Here is a 21,604-nt window from a genome sequence, read left to right on the forward strand (position 1 = left end):
AGATATTGCCATGTATCATACTGAAAGAGATTTCAAATACTTTTGTTGGAATTTTAACTATAAACAGTGGCAAAATATTACAACACCTGATTCAAGTGGGTCCAGGCAAACAAACTACAACAATAAACATACTGCTAAATTAGGGATGATATTAGTAAAAAGGACCATGATTATTTCTGTAAAGGCAGAACAGTTCTATATCCAATTTGTTTTCCCGGAAATAATACACAGTCGTCGATTGTGACAAATCACTGATCCAACATTTAAACTCCGAAAAACATTCGAGGTCAGGAGTGGGCAAAGTATAGCTCATGGGTAACATATGGCCAGCTGATTAATTAATCATAATAATAGAGAATGAATTTTTTTTTTTTTATTAAAACAAAGCATTTTACATACACATGTTCATCTACAAATGACCTGATAAATCTGTCCGTTTCAAAATTCAAATGTGTTTTCTTTTCACATTTGAAAGTTTGCCCACGCCGTAATCATCTCATTGCGGGGATTGTCGAATGCTTTTCTTACGAAAGCTGTTTTCCTCTTCCGTTTCACCTTTCGCATTGCGTTCCTGCAGCGCCACCTGCAGCTTGACGTCATTCTCCCCGTGCAGTTGTCTCATTGTGGTGATCGAGGTTAGTCTGTCACGGAGGAGGATCAGTGGAGATTTGAAATCGAGTGGAGCGGATAGTTCGCGAACATTGAGCGTTGTGTGTAAAATCCAATCCTCGTTTTGTCCGAGACATACACCGGCACGAGGAATGCTGAGTCTGCGATGGGACAAAGTCAAGTGTTGTTGGCGCCGCTGTTTATCGCTATGAAGGCAGCAGCTTCATGTTACCGCGACTTGCTTTCGATTCCCTGCATGCTGCAGCCAGGATCGTCCAAGTTAATAGGTGGGTTCTTTCAAATCTTATCACCAGTAACACATTGGAGCTGCGTGGCTTCGAATGCACCGTACACACACCTTTTACGCACTGCTGCACTTTCCCACTATATTTCATCACGACCTCAAAGGATCCTTCAAAAGCATCCCCTTTCATGTTGGCGATTCATAGTTTAGCATATTATCATTGGTCCAAAGTGCTGCAAGGCTAACACTCTGTTTGGTGCCTTTCACAGGTTAAAGGGCGCTTGTCTGCCCTCTTCTGACAGTCCCAAACATTTTCACATAGACATGAAAGGCCGCAGCAGATGGTAATGGAGCTCCAGGAGTTGGGCTGGCTGGCTGTGGTGGGGCTCTTCCTGGCCTCCCTGCTCATCGTGTTAGCCTGGCTGTTCCAGTTCTCGCTGAGCCTCCTGCGGCAGTGGAGAACCAGGAAAGCCGAGCGGGATCGGCGGTACCTTTCCCTCAGGCGGCATCTCTGCCACGGTTGGGCCGCAGGTGCGTGGGGCTTCCTGCTCAAGCTACGCCTGGCTCGGGGTGGAGGAGCTGCGTCCGAGGCCGGGGTTAAAGGCTTGTTGACCTCCCTCTTCTCCTTCAAGTCGTTCAGCGAGCAGTGTCGCAGGAGCTGGGTCAAAACTCTGAATGAGCAAGCTTGCAGGAATGGGGTGAGTGAGAATTCTTTTTATCTTCACCTCGGGAGGCACGCAAGGACTGAATAAGCATGATGCGAGTGTGTAGAAAAGCAGCACAGGTGTCAATTTTGATGTTCAATGTGTGCTGGAAGTGGGCGGTGGAGTGTTGAATGGTTAAGAGGAATGGGGGGGTACAGCCTTGCGTAACAGCTCTTTAGCAGAAGAGTGGAGAGGCAAGACCGGCCAGCATAATCGCAGTATGAACGCCCACACCTTGTAAAAATAGCCTTCTTTAACCCCGCCCCGGTATCAAGTGGTGGGCTCTTCTCTTTCGAATTATGCCCAGGACACAGCAATGTTTGTCTGTTTACCTCGCTGCATAACGTTTGGGACAATTTGCATCAAAGTTAGGAATTTTGGGCTTTGGGGGGAAATTTTAGGATGAACCTAAAATGCATTGGTTAATAACCTTTACAGGTGAACTTAATTTGACTTTCTCTAAACTACTGAAGGCAGAATTCTACTGTTCAATGCACTTTTGGCACAACTGTTTGTTCTCCAACAAGGAGCTGAATGGCAAAATTCACAACAGGCGTTTGATCCATCAATGGACCAATAGATTTCCTGGTTCAATCAGAAGTGGTATTCAACAGAGCTCTTTATGGTGCTGTTCACATTTTGACATCACAAGACCAAGATGGCAGGCTTCAAAATGGATGCTCTCCGAGGGAAGTGGCCACTGAGCTTCGAGTGTCACAGCACGTTACAACAGAGAGATTGGAAGTGGACGCCCTTGGAAATTTGGATGAAATACCTGTTGTGAATTTGGCCCTTCAGCTCCTTGTTAGTGAACAGCAAGTTGTGCCAAAAATACTAAAACACCGAACAGTTGGACATTCACCTTTAAAGGTTGCAATGCGTTTTGAGTTCATCTCGAAATATCACCTGAAATCCGACTAACCCAAACGTTTGTGAGTAGAGTACGTTTTGATAATGGCGTGAATGCACGTTTGAGGCTTCTTGAACACTTCCATAAAGGTTTCTGTCCTTTTGTAATGGTTCTTTTTATCTGCGAATCAAAGTCAGATGTTCGACCTGCTCTCTTACAAAGTGTGTGCTCAGGTGATTTTACACAGCACTTCACATTCACAGAGGAGTTAAATCCTGGAAGGTGAACGTCCATCCAATCCCACCCACAAAAAATGTGAATAAGCAGGGAATCCGGTCATAAAAACTTGAATAAGCAGGCAGTTTGGGAATTAATACGGCAACTAAGCAGGGGTTTCCGCAAATAAAGCGGGATAGGTTGCCCCCCCCCCCCAAAAAAATAAAAAATAAACGTGAATCCACGAATGCTGAACCGTGAATAATGTGTATATGGGGGTCCACTGTAATAAGTATAAAAATGTTAAACGGTCCCATTCCATCAAAATCTATAGCACTTGTCCTCATTAGGGTTGTAGGTAAGCTGGAGCGTAGCCCGGCTGACTTCGGCCGAGAGACGGGGCACGCCCTGGACTGGTTGCGACTCCATCGCAGGGCGCAAACATAAAAAAAAACCATGGGCACTCACATTCACATCTATAGACCATTTCGAGTCATTCGGTAACCTAACATGCATGTTTTTGGAATGTGGGAGGAAGCCGCAGTAGCAGAGAACTCACACAAGCGCTGGGAGAACATGAAAACTCCACAACTGCGATGCTGACACACTCACCGCATGGCCCACCATCGCGCCCATTCCCCTGATTGTAACATATTGTAAAGTCATGTAGCGTCGTCATTTGCAATGCCACATACTGCAGCATCCGCACTGACCCTGCGATGTCATCAACAGGTCTGACCCCACACAGGAACAAACCACAACCAGCAGCGATGGGTTGACATATACTGTATATTGATTTGGATATCTTGAATTGAACTATTCAAAAGCACAACCCAGAGGGTTTTTAGAACGGACCTTTTATTTATTTGATCCCCTCAGTAGTATGGAACTGTATGCTCATCTTTCAAATGCTTTCTCATGTATCCAAAATTCGAAACACTTGATGCGAATGATGCGGTGCTGTTGTTGAGCAGTACCGCTCAAAAGTCTGACCATTGTTTTTTTGACATTGAAATAGAAACTCGAATGTCACTTCGTGGCACATTGTTTGTTATTCCACCTGCTTGTTGGTTGGCAGGCGACTTCCGAGTTCATGGAGGATGTGAGACAGTGTTGATACCATTAGATGCCGGGAGATGGTATCAGTCCGTGGACTGCATCCTGTGAGGCAACTCAATCATAGGATAGATCAGAAAAATATACTATTCACTCTGCGATAAATGAATTAAAACCGACCATTTTCCATGCAGAATTTCAGACAAGCTGTTCTCTACAGCGTTTCCATGTGATATGTGATGTGCTATCTGCTGACACCTTTTGAACCGAAACTGCAGGGCACAAGGCATCTTTACTCGCTCATTAGTATAAAAACATTTTCTCGTCATTGTGTCTGCATGCACAGCAGTCTGTTATTCTAGATGCATCTGCAGCATATGCTAATCACTTGGCTGCAAATGAAACTGGATCACATGGCTGGCTGAGATTACAAAACACAATCATGCCCCATTAGTTTGATACACTGACTAATATGGTTGACTGGAATGTTGTTTATTTTTAACTTGAAAAACCTGCTGCGGGACATGACCAGTAAAAGCAAATCAGTCACACCCCATTCTTTGCCTGTCCTGTTAAATGTTTTCCTGTGCATGTTGTCGTGGTCACTTGCAAAAAAAAAAAAAAACCAAACTAAAACAAACAAACAAACACCAATGATGGCCCCTGAACTTTCTCCTCTGCTTTGCATTTGCCGATTGTTGCTCAGCATCAGCGAAACAAGAGCCCCCTGGAGGCCGCGCCATGAGGATACCCGCAGCATGTGGGCATTAGCATGTCAATGCCCTAACCTTAGCACTTCTCCAGTGTTCAAGGTCTGTCGAGGTCTTGAAACATTTGTATTATTACGCTAAGGTTTGCAGACATTTTTTTCCATTTAAGCCACCAGAGGCAAACTTGTAAAAATACCATTCAAAAAAACCCAAAACATTTTAAACTATTTGCATGTGGTTCATACCAATGCAGTTAATTCATGCATCCTAAATTATTTAACCATCAGACAATGTAAATCAGTGTGGAGAATGTGAAGTATTGTATTCAAGGGGCATAAATAGTCTATGTACAGACACACACTGAAAAACAGTGAAGTTTTATAAACACAGTGGAATTGTATTTATTGTACAAGTGGGTCCAAAAGTTGCAAAGCTCCCCGCAGATAGTTGCCGTTGCAACAAGTGTCTCGAGTCTCGATAAAGACTCGAATTCTAAATGTAGTTGTGCAAATCAGTTTATTACCAAGGTCAGAAAGCAGAGTTGAAGGGTGAGAAGCTAAGTGATCGACTGTTGACGAGTTTGCAGCTGGCTTCTTCGCAGATTTTTAGATATGTCAAACCCAATTATGTTGATAATGACTGCAAGAAACACTCCATCCCTTCGTCCGAGTGTTTTGGCGGTATTCCAGGGAGTGGGCCTTCATTGCAGCTGGTTAATTATGGTCATACCAACAGGAAGACTTCCTCATGCTGCATCAACATACCAAGAATTACAATGTACGCACTAGGTTTCCTTAAAGGTCCCATACTTTGGCTATTTAGACCTCCATAGAGTGACTCTCTAACATGGACTTAGTCTAAAAGTGTCAATTTCATTGAAAAAAAACCCCCCAAAAAACCACCTTGTTTTTGTCATACGAGTGTCCAGAAAAGGCCCCTCTGACAGCGACTTCTGTTTGACCCAATTTTGAATCTGCTTTGTCCATATTTGTCTAAGAAGTGCCCCTTTCCTCTGATTGGTTGCCTCCGTGTAGAAGACCCAACCCTCAATACTGGCGAGAGCACACGTGTTTGTCATGTCGACAGCCCTGGCTCGGGAGCGGAAAGGGTAGGCGGAGATCTTCACTGGTGACGTAGATAAGCTTGGCAAATTGGAATGACCTGAAAAATGTCTGGAACTCAGGAATGCCTGGACGATTTTAATTTGTATGTCACATGTTTACTGAGGGACCATAGAGACAATATTAAATCACAAAAACGAGAAAAAGTTGGTTTGGCAAAATACGGGACCTTTAAAACAAAGTGTTAACTGTTACAAGCTCAGCATCCAAGCTAATGCGTGTTTGAAGGTTTATGAGCTGAGTGATTCAAGACAAGATTCAGTGTGTTTATTTCACTTGAACGACTGTAATCAGAAGAAAAAGATCCACCTCCGTGGCATCCCATGATGCAGCTCGTTTCATGACTCACTCGGATAGAAAATGTCTGCTGACATATTGCCACGCCACGGGAGATACAGGATACAGTCTTGCTTTGGTAAAGGGCTTAATGGGGAGTCATTTGGATGGTTGGAGCTGGATTGGCTGGAGGCCGGTTGACCTTTTTTTCCAGCCTGCAGACCACAATAGCGTCATTAGATGGTGTTTTCACGTGTAACTTTGACATTGACGGAAGGTCATTGATTGTCACTGAAAGAAATGGAAGATGTTGGTCCCTTTGTGATATGCAAATCTAAAGTGACAGGGGAAGAGCTGAAGGCCGCAGTTCATGTCTTCCTTCACCGCCTCCAGGCTGCCGGTAGATCATTAATGCACTGTGATTATGCACAAGTAGTTTCAACTTAAACGACAGGGGACATAAAGAGCACTTACCGCTCCTTTACTATGATAGCACAGGAAACGAACGTTTTCATCACAGCGGCTGAGGAGAATCACTAATGCGAGCCAAAATTCAATCTGTTTGAAGGGTTTAGTTCCCACTTGATGACCGTGAGAATGTGCGTGTGAAGGGTTGTCTATCAATGAAGTGTTTGACTGGCTGCCAATCCACAGTGCAGTCTGCCTTTTGGCCGAAGTCACCTGGCGACCAGCAGCAACCCTAAACAGAGAAAGTGTTATAGACAATGGAGGGATGTATAAAATAGAATATATCCATCCATCTAGTTTCCATACCGCCTATCCTGTTAAGTTTCACGGGGAACTGACCGCAAAAGGCAGACTACACCCTTGGACCGTCACCGGGCATAATATATTATATTATATTATATTATATTATATTATGGGCGGCACGGTGGGCGACTGGTTAGAGCGTCAGCCTCACAGTTGTGAGGACCCGGGTTCAATCCCCGGCCCCGCCTGCGTGGCGTTTGCATGTTCTCCCCGTGCCTGCGTGGCTTTTCTCCGGGCACTCCGCTTTCCTCCCACATCCCAAAAGCATGCATTCATTGAAGACTCCAAATTGCCCGTAGGTGTGACTGTGAGTGCGAATGGTTGTTTGTTTGTTTGTGCCCTGCGATGGGCTGGCGACCAGTTCAGGGTGTACCCCGCCTGCCTCTCGCCCATGGATAGCTGGGATAGGCTCCAGCACGCCCGCGACCCTACTGAGGATATACGGAACGGAAGAGGAATGAATGAATGAATGTATAATATAATCTCGAGGCAGATGTATAGATGCGACACACCTCGCCGTCGTCCTCCCAGGTAATGAAGCATTTCGACTCGCTCCAAGTGGAAGTCAAATAAACAAGGATCGGAGATGGCGTGGGAAAAGTCACGTTTGAATTTATTGGTGGAAAAAAAAGTTGATTACAGCACCAATCTCATGTCTTAAATTGCAAAAAAATAAGGATTAGTAATTCAGAAAAATTTTCACATTGGATGCGGCGAAACCTGGCCCCCATGCTCACTGGAACGGATATCGTGCCAGGAGGTGGGAATGCTGGGAAGGGGCGTAAACCCACCTGCGCATGTAGACCATAATTAGCATGTGTAAATGCCCAAAATACAACATAATAAGCAAGGAATTAAAGGCGGGCTTCATCAAATTTGATAGCATTAGAACTATGGCTCCTAGGTATAATATAATGGTACGATATGGTAGCATTTATGATCAATCCTCAATATATGTGGAACATACAGAGGGCTGAAATCACTTTTCCAAGAGGCCACTGTCCAAACATTCTACGAAAATAAAAAGAAATAAATAAATCAGCCCTCCAACAAACCATAAAACGTAAAGCTCTTTATTGTATGACGCGGTTATAGATGAAAGAGGAGGTCTGGAGTCTCGCACGTCAGTCGTTCATTGATGTGATCACAACGTGCCTGACGTCGCTCCCGTTCGCCACAAGCAAAGTTCAGAGTAACCAAGCAACTGTAGCGTCCGTTTTCGAGTAACATATATACAGTACAGAAAGATTGTCTCAATATCCGGGCCAATCGAGCTCCGCATAACTCCTCAACTCCTCCGTTGAACAAACAATCTTCATTGACTTCTAATTTCAAAACTAGTCATCCATCAACTTTTTGTGTACCCGGTGTATGTAATTATATGATGAGGCGATTATACATTGATATGGTTTCACAGTCATAGTGGCTCTCTGAGGAAACTGTGCCCCGTAATGAAAATGAATTTGACACCCCTGTAACAGTGATATAGATTCATCAGTATTTAATCTACTTTTTTTTTTCTTCCCCCCCAGTAATTCAGACGCTTCCAATTGCAATTGGGGGAGAAACAAAAATCTCAAATGTAGAAAGTAGTTATTTTCTGTCACTGTCGTGACCAGAACTTCTAATTGAGAAACTAAAAGAAAAAGGCATGAAAGGCAACTGAGGGTCGACAGAAGCCACGGGCCGAGCGTATTCCTGGTTGAGCCTGGCGCTTTTCAGAAGCAAGTCCTAAAGCGAACGTTTCTGACAAACCTGAAATGACACGGTAGTTGTCCTTCGGGGTATCCCACAAATAACCTCCACGTACACACGAGCGTGAACAGAGGTCACAAGGACACACCGGCGGATGTGCCGCAAGCATTGGCCTGGTGATGACAAAACGAGGTCTGTTGCCTGTGCACAGCGCCACGTCGCACCAGTGGGCTACGTGAGAACCCGATGGACTCTTCCGACTCGCAGCCGTGCTTCCGCCAAGTGCTACGGTTCGGTTCATTTCACCGCAGTGTGGTTTGGAACAGTAAACCCTGATCTGGCTTGTGTTTGCATTAGAGGGTGTGTGCGTGTCAAGGTCATAGTAGTGTGTCATTTTACTCAAGTGTAACTCAAGAATTCATTTACGAAGGAGAAATGTGGCACGGTTAAAGTGCTGCAATGGAGGGCGTGCATCATGTTGTGGCATTCTTGACGTGTAACTTGTTTGAGAAAAATCTTCAATTTGTCTTCTTGTTGTTGTCAATCAAGTGACTCAACCCTTTAGGCCAGTGACTTCCAATTACTGTTCCAGTGCACATTTCCAAAAACGTCTTACGAAGGGTAAGAAAATATTGTGTCAGTTTTGTCTGAGGTACTAACCACTGAAGTATGGTTTTGAAAGGGTTGAGGTAGACTCATTGCAGTCTGTTTATTCCATCCATCCATTTTTCTACAGCGCTTCTCTTTATTAGGCTCACTCGTGAGCTGGAGTCTTGCCCAGCTGATTTTGGGGCAAAAGGCGGGGCACACCCTGGATATTACACTCCTTTTGAAGCAAAAGCTTTTTCTGCATTTCTCAGTGAACAGAAGAACAATTTGCAGAATTGATGAATAGGTTAGAAATCGAATTTTTTCAATGTACATTAAATGACTTACAAGCTCTCGGCCCCATATATGGTAGTTCGTAGTTTTAGTATAGCATGCCCCAAAAAGTATTCATTCTGAAAGGAAATTCAAGGTTTTCAAACAAAAGCCTGTTTCAATTAAGACCCGGGAGGACAAGCAGTGAATTTGCATGCGCACGGCGTGTCTTCAAAAAGCCAACTCAAGGGATGCTAGCACATCACAGTTTTTGAAAATGTATTTCTTTATCATTCTGACAATGTGCGCACATGCTAGAGTGTCATGTAAAAATACCCATTCTGCCGTCCATGAGCAATTAGACTAATATAAGGTCCTTCAGCTGACCGATCGTTCTTACGTACGCTGACTAATCCAGGCAACCCTACCCCCTGTGTCTTAATTTGCTAATATCTCGTGGGGTCACTTTGTCTTGTCGTCTAAGCATGATTAGCAGTGATGTTCAGGGGAATTTGCTCACAATGCCATAGTGCTTCTAATTAGCTTGACTGCAGATGCCAAGGGCTCTTTGGCTGATTGGCACGCAAACGTTTTTGCAATACACTTGTGCGAGTGTGCACACAATCAGAACCTGTTTCTGGATGCCACACAACCCGAGACACATCACTTTGTATTTGCTCCGCTCTTTGGATGCGATGAATGGTCGGCCGACCGAGCAGTTTTAGAGGCTTCGGCCGAGCAAAGCAAACATCGCTGTTTGTAGTGCGTAGTCATGTGACCGTAGTGTCGGTCCAGACCTACGTCAGCCCGCAGCATTGCACTTTGCTTCCTGCCTCTGTCGCACAGAAACGCAGCACACACTACAGTATGTTATATCATCTTCCCACTTGTGCCCCGCCTCCGCTGTTCAGTTTGAAAGAGATTGGACTTGCATCTAGAGAGACATATGCTCTGACAATGGGGCAATTGTTTTCTCACACTTGCATCTCCTGAGCCAGACAGCGCGGTCCACTGAAGCAGATCTTTCGGCACTTACACACAAACACAAAAAACACATTGCTGCGATGATCAGCCGCCGGTGTTAGCACAGTTCTGGTGACGCCGTGTTCGGTTTTGGATGAGTGGCGGGCTGTGCATTTGGCACTTAATCAATTCGACTCCATTTTATTATAGAGCAACTGCGTCACGTACATCTTCTGGAGCACTTCAGAATCAACATCTTTCTAATAAGATGCCAAAGATTTGCTGCCGATGCTGATTAGTAAATGTATTGATGTGTGCAGATTGCTACAGATGTGTTTTGCTAGTCAAAGTGTTGCTCTGACCAACCAATAAGAGGACAGAATCATCATGAAAGGCCAGCTCACTGGGTCTGTGAGGATGAATGATTCAGATTTTCCTTTGTTTTTCCCCCCCTTTCTTTTCATTAATATCAAGATACTGCAGATGCTGATATAATTATTTGTATTAGTGTACGTATATAGGAATAAGAATGTTTACAGTATTAATATTCAATTACGTATTATTATATATTTCTATAGTGTTATATTGAGGTTCATAGAAAGTAATGCGTTTTATAGAATCATAAGGAAGTAGATATAGGCGTCGTAGTAATTAAGTTTTTACTTCTTCCTACTTCTTTTCAAATATGGATAGTTTAACTTGATTTGTATTTCATTCTATTGTAATCTTGTCTAGTTTGTTGCTCTTTTTTATTTTTTTAAGTCATTCTTACATGTTCGATATAAAGAATTTAAAAAAAAATAAAAAAAAAATGCCCCGAACAGATTGATTGACATGGCAGCACGTAGGAGCTGAAATCTGGTTATAAAAAAGTATTTGTTTGATGAAGTGAAATGATACATAATTTCAGATTATTATATTAACTACTTAAATTCTGCAGCTATTTTGGTGAAAGTAAATCTAATGTAACACCGAATTAATTCAGAAAATTCTCTAATGCATAAAATTGTACTTTGAAATGACTACCAAGTCATATTGTATATACATACATCGAGTGTTTTGGGAGTATCTTGCGCAACGCTGTTTCGCCAGTAATGCAGTGAAGTCATTGGAATCTGCAACTGAAGCTAGATCTCAAATGAACTTGAACGTGCTCCCTAGCAGCCTTTGGTCAAACATATGTTGTCATTTGCATGCCAGCGTCCTCGGGCGCCGATCACCATTCTGACTGCACAAGTGCAACTTGCTGCTGGCCGTACCACGGTTGATATGCGCATGTCACGCGCAGTGACTGCAATAATCTCTTGATTTTTTTTTAGCGAGAGAATTAAACTAACAGATGGCGTAAAGTCGTGTATCTTCATTTGCTGTTGTCTTTAAAAACAGCGAACCTTTGGCATGAGATAACACTACTTTTAGGTAGCAGTTACAGTGTTGTAGGCATGAAATGAGATCAGTGCAGTTCTTAGACGCCTGACACCAAACGTGCTTAAAATTCATAAATTGCCCCAGTTAGTTGCCGTCCTTCCGATACAGAGGGAGTTTCATTAGCCGGTTGAGGGGGAAAAAACCAAAACTCCTTAATGACTCAGACTAATTGCTCGCCAGCTGCATGCAAGTCTGTACCACTGCAGTCCACAACCTTTTGTCATGTGTCTTTCCTCTTGACGTTGATGTCCACTTATGTAATATTTATCATATTTTCTTTGTTCTCTGCCTTCCTCTGTCTCTCACAGAGCTCCATCCAAATCACTTTTGACAGCAGTGTCCAGTTTACTGCTGCCCCTGCAATAGAGAGTGTGACCTGCACTGACCAATCAACACGCAGAACGGTGGTATTTATCTTCTGCTTTGAAACCAATAACCTGGATTGTACATATTCGTGTGTGCGTGTATACTAAATGTACAAACGTAGTACGTTTAGATGTATACCCCAAGCTATCTGTCCGTAGAGTGCAATGCAATGTGTATAGTACCCACCTTATGTATCAATAGAAGTCACTCAGTGCGGTTTACTATTTAACAAGAGACCACCAAAATGATAAAAATGCAATCCTTGGCATATGCCTCAGACCTCCACAAAGTCTTATGGAAATCAGACTAGTTTGGTCTCATCTTGCGAGCACACACTTCAAAAAGCCCAATGACTGAAGGAGGTGGAGGTAATCATAAGGAGCATTGCGGTAATTAAATGGCACGTATCCAAAAAATGAATGGGAAACTGAGGTTCGACCCACTTAACCAACTTAAAATAGATAGAACTTTCCTTTTGTTTCACACAGAAGTTAGGGAAACGTTCTTCCTGGTCCAAATAGATTTTTGATTGAGTCCAAAATTATTCATATATCAACAGTATTTTGTGTGAAAGTAAATGTTTGTTTTGTGAATGGGTATTTTGTAGCTGGAAATGACATCAATTTAGTAATATATCCATAATACCGTAAAATAAACGTGCTTAATTGTGCTATATATTTTTTCTTTTGTTTCCTTCTTCTTAGAATTGTTTTCAAACAAACGTACAATTGCTATGTCACTGAGACTCAGAGGCATGTAACGATCTACATTTTGCACATAAGTGGTTGTGGCCAAATGAAGAAATAATGACACCTTTCAGTGGACTTGTTGATGCTACGACTCGTTGTCAAAAGAGGAACAGTCCTTCATTGTCCCTTGAGGGCTATGAATGCGCAGGCATACATCACAAGTAAGGGTACAGTACACCTGTGCGCACTCAACTATGGACGTACTCGAAGGGAAAGACGTCAGAGAGAGGAGGTCTTTTTGTTTCTCGGCATACTGCGAAGCATAGCGCAGGGAACTTTGATTCACTGTGTGAAATCGAAAAGGACGGCCTTGACGGCTCATCTGTGACTCTCTGTTTTCTTGCGTGATAGGTTTTACATTGTAAATGTCGGGTGGACACAGTGGCCTTTCCTGTGACGGTCACACAGCAGTCCCCCGCTGCCGTCGCCATGGACACCTATCAGATTACGATCGCACCTACGGTCGCAAAGGTACGCCGCCTGCTTTCTTTTCGTTTGCACGTGACTTTTTCAAGCGAGCACACGAGAACATTTGCATTGTCAAATGTCAGTCAAATATCTACTTTGACGATAGGACGTTACGGTCCTAAAATCACTAATAATTACATAAACTGCGGAGCACTGTTATAGGCGCTACGATATGTACACTCACTATCACTACACCGTACACTCCTTGTCACTGCTGAAATGGATTAATAACGTCCTGACAGTTATTACTGTTGTAAAAACAGAAGTGTGGCTATACTCTACCCAATGAAGTGTCCAGTGTCGTATTTGCTACCTTAACTTCCTCTTGCAATAGGTTTCTTTCTATCTTACAAATATTGTGTTCATTGAATATTCATGGAATAGTTGCTATAATGTCATTGTTACTTATCGATATGGAAACCGCACACGGTCTGCTGTCTGCCTCCGTGTCCAACACGTTGTCCGACCTCGCAACCCTGTGTCTGACTCCATCATCAGGTGGTCGTATGTCTGGAGGAGGTGGAGGACGAAGGACTCTTGGTGTCCTGGTCTCTTTCCAAGCAGCCATTATTGAAACTGACTGTGTCGCCATGCAAACAGCTGAGACAGGTGAGAAAATTCAACATCAGCAATCTTTCTGCCCTTTAAACATAAAGGAAATGGCGTCGCTATTGGGCTTTGGTAGTCCTTCTCAACATCAAATGTGACACATGCTTCTCTGTAAAGTGGTATCACGATGTGATTTCTCACAGCCAATGGGAAAGGAATGTTCATAATAATGACAAATGTTTTCCCTCTTGTAATACAATAAGTACATTTTCTGTCAAATATGTGGTACAAAAGGCCACCTGACGTAAAAAAAAAAGGGTGAAAGTCTGACCTCATTTGAGATCAAATGTTATATATATATATATATATTTATATATATATATATATATATATATATTTTTTTTTTGTTCGTGTTCTCATCAGTTGCTGCTTCCTTTTAGGGCGCCGATGACGAGGGAGACTTGGATGTGATCAGGAGTCTTATCGAGGATACTCTGTTCAGCTCTCATCCAGCCATGATCCTCAACCTCAGGACTTGTACAACGAGTTGTCCCGTAAGTTTTCATCTTGCTTTCTCGATTTGCAGTCAAAATTAAGTATTCGTAATTAAACCGCGTTCATAAGGTTCATCGCAGACTCTGTGAATATTCGCCTGAATAAAATGGAACCCAAAGTCAATAACAGGCTCCGGCTCACCCCTGACCCTAAAAGCGGACGGGCCGTATAAAAATGGAGGTTTTTGATGTCTTTGCACTCCTTTTCTGCTCACAGGTCCCTGCGGAACATTTATCAGTAGGATTAAAGCCTGTACCCCAGAGCGTCTTTGTGCGGAGACTACTTCTACGGCAGCTCAGAGCAACCTTGGGTAAAGGTCAGATGCATTCCCTCGGTGGCTTTTGATGGTTTCCGTCTCGCTTTCTGCAGAATCCCTGGCGCCTCATTGAGCCGCCGTGTGTTTTCAGACCAGCGGTGCAGCTCAGAAGAGCTGTGCTGCGTCCTCACCTTGAACCGACCCTCCTCAGAAAGGACAACCTGCTTCCTGCCTGTGCCCTACAACCCAAAGACCCCAATGGAATGGAGAGAAGAAATTACCCTGTGAGAAGGCATCTGTGATGTCATTTTAATATGCCGGGACTTTTCATACATGGCAACATTAAAAAGAAGTGAATGTGTTTCTTTTGTACATTGCAAAGAGGAATTTCATCCAGGATAACTCTAACACAGCTGTGCCCTTTGTGTTGAAGGGAGCTAAGCCCAGAAACCAAAGAGCTGAGAGTGAGACTTCTGGAGCGGAATGGCAGACGCGAGCGTAAGGCACAGCGTACTCCGGGCTCCTGTCCAGAAACAAATTTAGCACTAATGCTCAGACCCCTCTAGAATTTGATACTTTAAAGCCCAAGATGTACAATTGGCAATCAAACGCTCTTTGTATGCATTTTGAAATGTAGGGAGGGATACGTCACCCTCACGGCTTCAGAACCACCGTCACACAGTTACACTCGGTATTCGGACGACGTCAGTGGTTTTAGGATTTGGCCTTAATACAGAACCACAGGGGATACGAAACAAATAAACAGAAAATATGCCATTTGCCGTTGAGGTATGCTCTTACGTCACATATCATATGCAGAATACAGCAATTCAGGAGCTCCAAAGAAATTTGGGAGTGAGTATAAATTGAAGCCCAATTTCTAATAATCCTTTGACTGTCTGCAGCCTGGAGCTTATTGGCATGGCCAAATTCTGTCTTTCCTCCCTCAAAATATTTTGCCAGGCATTGACTGCAGCCCCCTGCACACGCTGCTTGTTTGTGGGTCATCCTGACTTCAACAAGGGAAAAGCATTCTCTTATTGGCTTGAGATAAGACCACTGAAACCTCTTAAATGTCAATCACATCTTGATTTGTTATATTTCAAATCGATTGTGTTAGTGCAGTGATTCTCAACATTAGTTTTTAACACATAGTCACGGTACGCCCAAGAAGCACAGAATTCATCGTTTAAGCTGCATGTTACAGTGGCTTGAACTTTTTTGAAAATAAACTTCTATACAGATGTTAAGTACAGTTTAGTTGTACATTTACACTAAGTACAATACATTTGCATTTACCTGTGAGAACTATTTGTTTTCAAACATATATTTAGGTACCCTTTTTGAGTTCACTTTTACGTGAAATACTTAATCATTGTTTAAGTACAGTTCTAGTCAAACTGCATACTGTTGCAGTGACTTGCAATGGTATTAAATATGTTTTTCAGGACAAAAACCGCCGCCTCGTTTTTGATGAACATTTGGGCCTACTGCACTGTATTTTAATGTTGGTCATTATGGTGGTACTTGGAGAACTACCGTCCAAAAAATGTTTCGAGGTGGTACTTGGTGTAAAACAAAAAAACCACCGTGTTTGTCCGTAAAGACAAAATCAGTGTCGTCTTTAGCTTACGCTGTGTTGTTTTGTGCTTTTCTCTTTGGGCTGCTAGAATTCCTTCCAGGCCGTGCCTCCTTCGCCTTGGACCGCCAGTCCAAAGTTCCTACCTCTGTTGTACTCACAATAAACGCAAGTCACGCCTTGGAACCTATTGCCACCGTCACTGCAGAAGTGAGTGACAAGCCGTTAAATGCGTGACAACTGTTACAAAGACACGGAATAATGTAGCATTTCTTTCACAAATGCTGATAGGGGGCCCGGTCTTACCTTTTCACCAGCTTACTTGCGATTTTACATCTTGCTGAATGCGAGATGACATTCTTAAGAAAGGCTTCCCTGCAGAGTCCTCTTGTCTGGTCTCAGTGCACAATTGCTAAACGAGACGTGCAAAGCCTGATTTTCTGCAATGACATTGTTTTAATCCGCTCAGCTGCTCTATGTGGAAACTGAGGAACTTCGCTCACCACCGCGTTCCTCGCTCACCCCCACCAAAAAGGTCGACGTGGACCGGACCGTCATGCCGGACGGAACAGTCGTCACCACTGTAACGACGGTCCAGTCCAGACTGAAATTGGAGTGCAGTCCAGGTACAGTTGAAGCATGAATCATTGTGTTGGTGAACAACAAATAACCGGAGTTAATGTGTTTTAGGTGATTCTCCTTTGCGTTCTCCGTCCAAAGTTGAGGTGATAGAGAAGAAGCCCACCATTCTGTCTGATGGAAGAGGGACCCCGAGCCCCGATCCCACTAGTGAGTTGGAAAGCAAAAAGGCCAACATAGTACATGGGCAAAAGTACTGGGACGTCGTGCCTCTTAAAAATACAAATATCGTTCATCATTCGGGGATTGGACCAGACCCCTTAGATTTTGGATAATTCTATGCTTTTTGGAAACTGTTTTGGGATGTCCCTTTTTCTATTCAAGCCCACCATCCATCGATGCTTGCTTGGATGAGTTTGCTATTGAAGAACTTGAGAACCCCATGAAACACTCATCGAGTGAATTAGAGCAGCGATCGTAAGCAAGGCCTTGTCTTGATCTCTGACCGAAATCCCCACAGACACACTTCAGAATCTTGCAGTTAGTACTAATCCTGAATGTGTAATGGCCCTTGTGTCCCTCCCACTACTTTTGTCCATACAGTGTGCTGAGAAACATGGCAGTATAGGCAATCAGCAGCTGTGTAGCATAGAGTGTGTAGCAAAAAATGTGTTCTTTTTTTGCACAGAGGGCAGCCGCTTGTCTAATGGCTTGGATCCTGTTGCAGAAACGGCCATTCGACAACTGAGTGAGTCCAACTCCAAAATGGCTCGAAAGACTCCAACAAAGAGAAGCACACTGATCATATCAGGCGTCTCCAAGGTCAGAGAATTAGAGTTGTAATTATGGACAGAACGTAGTGGCATGATAACGAACAGGGCATAGAAATCAAAACCGACTTGGAACAAAGACGTGGAGCCAAGCAAAATGAGGTACTGTATACCTAAATTGAAGTGGTAGTCTCAGCTACTAGAAGAAGAATCACCTTTTATTGCCATGAACATGCATGCATGCACACGAAATGTGTTCTCCGCATTGAACTCATCACAGTGAACACATACGCATGTTAGTGGAAGAGTTTGCGGTGGACGAGGGCTCCTGTTTGTGTTGAGCACCACTTAACAGTACATGATGACAACTACAGCAGACAGCAGAAAAAGCAGTAACAACGACAACAGCAGTAACATCCTATGTAACGTTACGTGAGAATCCAAATCTTTATTTTATGTACAAATGTATGGCGTCCCATTAGTGCAAATAACAGCAAGCTAGAAATGATTTTTACATATCTTTTATGTTCCAACACATTTTTACTTTAAACTTGAGTTTATTACTTAAAATTGGCAAAATAGTCAAAGACGGTCGCACAGAGTTGCAGACAGAGTGTAGTGGAGCCCAGTCAAATAAAAACTGAGGATAAGACAGACAGTTTAATTGCATCTCTCCATACAAAGTCCATCATTAACGATTCTAGATCTTAATACATGCATTGGATGTGAACGTCAAATTACTGTGACTTTGTTTCCCCAAATTGGCATTGTATTAAAAGGGTATGTACCTTTTTAGCTCTCTATAAGCTTGACAGATATTGAAAACCCAGCAGACGTTTGCATTAGTAAATCAAAAGCTGTAACCAAGAGTACCCGGCGAAAACCCACATAAGCATGGGGAGAGTATTCGAACTCCACACAGGATGACTGACCGAAGCAGAGATTTGAACCCTGAACCTTAGACCGTGAGCCAGACGTGCTAACCAGGAGGCAGCTATGCAGCTCGACAGTATATATTTTACATACAGTACTTAACATGACTCTTAAAAAAAAAAAAAAAGAGAGATATTTTTTGTTTTCCACTTTTTTTGTGGGGCTGGGGCTGTCTAATACTTGAACTTGAGTGTTTTATGGATCCCATGAAGTAATTACAATTTTTTTGGCTGACCACATCAAAAAACAACAACAAAAAAACTCACCGAGTCCAAAGAAAGTGATGAAATGGATTCCTTTTACTCCTCTTCAGGTTCCACTCTCTAAAGACGACTGCACGCTGTCGAGTAGCTACGCCGCAGCAATGGACGCAGCCATGCAGAGCAACCATTTTGGGGCGGGGCATCATCAAGATCCAGATGAAACCACACCTTCCGATGTGTCAGAGCGTCCCTCCGTGGATGATGTGGAATCAGACACTGGCTCCACCAGTGCTTTGGAAACACGCAGCCTCAAGGACCATAAAGGTGACACGGTCCTCCCCATTATGTCGTAGCATTGCAGGCTTAAGTGAACTCTTCGCAATGAGACAGTTTCTTTCGGCAATCAGATTTCAAATTCGCCTATCGATCGAATCAACATGTTTTCCATCCTCTGATTGGTTGGTCAGAGCAGGGCAATTTCGACTGGCAAAACACACCGCATGAATACATTTAATAATCAGCATCTCCGGTGAGCAGGTTGTTTTTTGTCATGTCATTAGGTAAGAACTGATTCGGAACTGTTCAGGATGATGTCCAAGGCACAATTGCGTGCTCTTATATTGTGTTTTTGCATCGTATTGATGACGGCTTCTATAACTGCAATGTGATAATGGGGGTATTAAGAGGTGGATGAAGTCAGGTATGTCCCTACTGAAGGTACACAGTACCCAATACTACTAAAACAAATCTGTTCAAGTCTTGCTAAAGAGCAGTCCCTCAATTGAGTTTGTGCTACAAATTGGAATTTAGCCTAGTCCAACCCCTCCGATAGGAAAATGGAGGTTTTTCAATGGAGTTCTGTCATGTAAACGTTGCCTTTTTAGATCGAACTGCTTTTATATCTGTAGCACTATCAGAATTGATTGTAAACATGCTTTCTAAATGATTACGCGGCTACAATTCAGATATTTTGCTGACACCTGTAGGCCAGTATTGAAAAAAGGCAGATGCAAGGGCAGGAAAGTGAAGCACTTGGTTAGCGATCTGCCTCACAGTTCTGAGGTTTGGGGTTCGAACTTCCCCTCCCACAAAAGTCATCTGCGATAGGCCCCGACCCTGATGAGGAGACGCGATATAGAAAATGATGGGTGGACGTTTGAAGCAGTATTCTGTCTCCATCCCACAGTGGGATTTCTGCAGAGCGGATCAAAGCTGTTGTTCCGCAGAAGATTTCGGGAGAAGGAGCCCTGCCTCAGCCAGTCCCACGAAGACGTCTCCAAAATGGCCAATAACTTTGCCGCGGCAGCGGATAGCGGTCGAAAGAAGTCCGGCAGCTTCTCACGACGTCTCATCAAACGCTTCTCCTTCCGCTCATCGGGGAAATGGAAAGGCAAAGCGACAAGCCCCAATGGAGGAGCGAGCTCGGCCCATAACTGATCATTTCGGCTGTCGTCTCTTCCTTGTCAGCTGTCTGAGCACAAGAACCATTCCATCCCATTCTAAAGTCCGTCGGATGGAGGATACCTTTGGGAGTGGAGAAATATCGCTGCTTCAGAACAAAGTGGTTCTTTATCAAATCATTAAAGCTCAAACAAGTTGAATTCTATTGTTTGTAGGGTTTTTCTGTTTTTTGCGGGATGGGCACAAGGGAACAATTGCAATGAAATTCTGGTTTGTTTGATTGACAGATGGTGGAAGAATGATGCCAGTAGAATGGCAGTGGTGCACTTTGGACTACATCTTTTTATATTCTACATACATGTAGAATAATGAAGGTAATTTATGATTATGTGAAGTGCTATTTTATCTAGACTATGGGTTGTCATAGGTGCATTATTCTGTAAAATAGAGATATTGCTGTGATTTCTTTCCCCATGCAAAGGTAGTTTTAAAATCAAGTTGAATTCCATGTTAATCTAGTTGTAATGTGCTAGTTGTGCATTGCATTAAGACATTGTTCAGTGTAGGTTGTAAAATAAGAGGAATGGATTTTTAGGGGGGGGGATAAAGTACTTGCTCCTAAATGATTTTCAGTTACCCAAGTGTATTCTCAGGAGGGAAAGCAAGCAGGCTTAATGTTAAAACAATGTATGTAGTCTATGATTAGTACTTGTACTTGAAAAAAAGAGTTTTAAAAATATAATTTCCAGGAATATTTTTCAATCATAAAATTACTATTACTGTGATTGAGCAACCACAGTCACAAGCACAGTGATTGATATGTACAATGTGCTTTAAGAAACTAGGATCGATTCTCAATTGCTTTGGATCGAAAAAGACGCATTGCCTGGCTGGAATGTGAAACCAGAAGTGGTAGCTACATGTGGCACGTGTGATTTCTGCTGTTATGTTTAATTTATTTCAAATAAATTATTTCAAAAGCCATTTGTGTTTAGATTTGGCTCAGTGTGAATGATTCCATTTCGTATGCGAGCTATTCCATTGTAGATCACTTTAAGACACCTTAAAGGTGCCATATTTGACCAAACCAACTTTTTCATGTATTTGGGATGTAATATCGGCCCTATGGTACCTCAGTGAACATGTGAAATATGAATTAAAATCGTCCACGCATTCCTGAGTTCCAGACGTTTTTCTGCCGAGAGGCCTGAAATCAGGTCATTCCAATTTCTCAAGCTTACTGTATTTACGGTGAGCCAAAAACTTATTTAGTCAGCCACCAATTGTGCAAGTTCTTCCACTTAAAAAGATGAGAGGCCTGCCATTTTCATCCTAGGTATACATCACCTATGGGAGACAATATGAGAACAAAACAAATCCAGAAAATCACATTGTCTGATTTTTAAAGAATTTATTCGCAAAATATGGTGGAAAATAAGTATTTGGTCAATAACAAATGTTCATCTCATTACTTTGTTCGATACCCTTTGTTGGCAATGACAAGAGGTCGAACGTTTTCTGTAAGTCTTCGCAAGGTTTTCACACACTGTTGCTGGCATTTTGGCCCATTCCTCCATGCAGACCTCATCTCGCAGTGATTTTTTTGAGGGGCTGTCAACTCCCTTTAAAGATTTTCTATGGGGTTGAGATCTGGAGACTGGCTAGGTCACTCCAGGACCTTGAAATGCTTCT

At 43.0% G+C, this 21,604-nt stretch overlaps 1 protein-coding gene across 3 annotated transcripts; it reads left to right on the forward strand.

Annotated features, from left to right (window-relative positions):
* Window positions 1-617: 617 nt before the first annotated feature.
* On the forward strand, window positions 618-20,896 carry c2cd2l (c2cd2 like). 3 transcript variants are annotated; one of them, XM_061703099.1, is made up of 15 exons: window positions 618-896; window positions 1,123-1,551; window positions 11,813-11,911; window positions 12,971-13,090; window positions 13,586-13,696; window positions 14,077-14,190; window positions 14,408-14,507; window positions 14,599-14,731; window positions 14,881-14,945; window positions 16,118-16,236; window positions 16,496-16,652; window positions 16,717-16,815; window positions 17,294-17,427; window positions 18,622-18,835; window positions 19,698-20,896. In XM_061703099.1, the coding sequence occupies exons 2-15, from the start codon at window positions 1,195-1,197 to the stop codon at window positions 19,946-19,948; spliced, it is 2,073 nt and encodes a 690-aa protein (XP_061559083.1). In that variant the 5' UTR covers window positions 618-896; window positions 1,123-1,194; the 3' UTR covers window positions 19,949-20,896. The 3 variants fall into 3 exon arrangements, with proteins under 3 accessions (XP_061559083.1, XP_061559085.1, XP_061559084.1); XM_061703101.1 differs by having other exon boundaries at window positions 14,408-14,501; XM_061703100.1 differs by having other exon boundaries at window positions 11,813-11,908.
* The last annotated feature ends 708 nt before the right edge of the window (window positions 20,897-21,604 follow it).

Source organism: Phycodurus eques, chromosome 17 (assembly GCF_024500275.1).
Source record: "Phycodurus eques isolate BA_2022a chromosome 17, UOR_Pequ_1.1, whole genome shotgun sequence".
Lineage (NCBI taxonomy): Eukaryota > Metazoa > Chordata > Actinopteri > Syngnathiformes > Syngnathidae > Phycodurus > Phycodurus eques.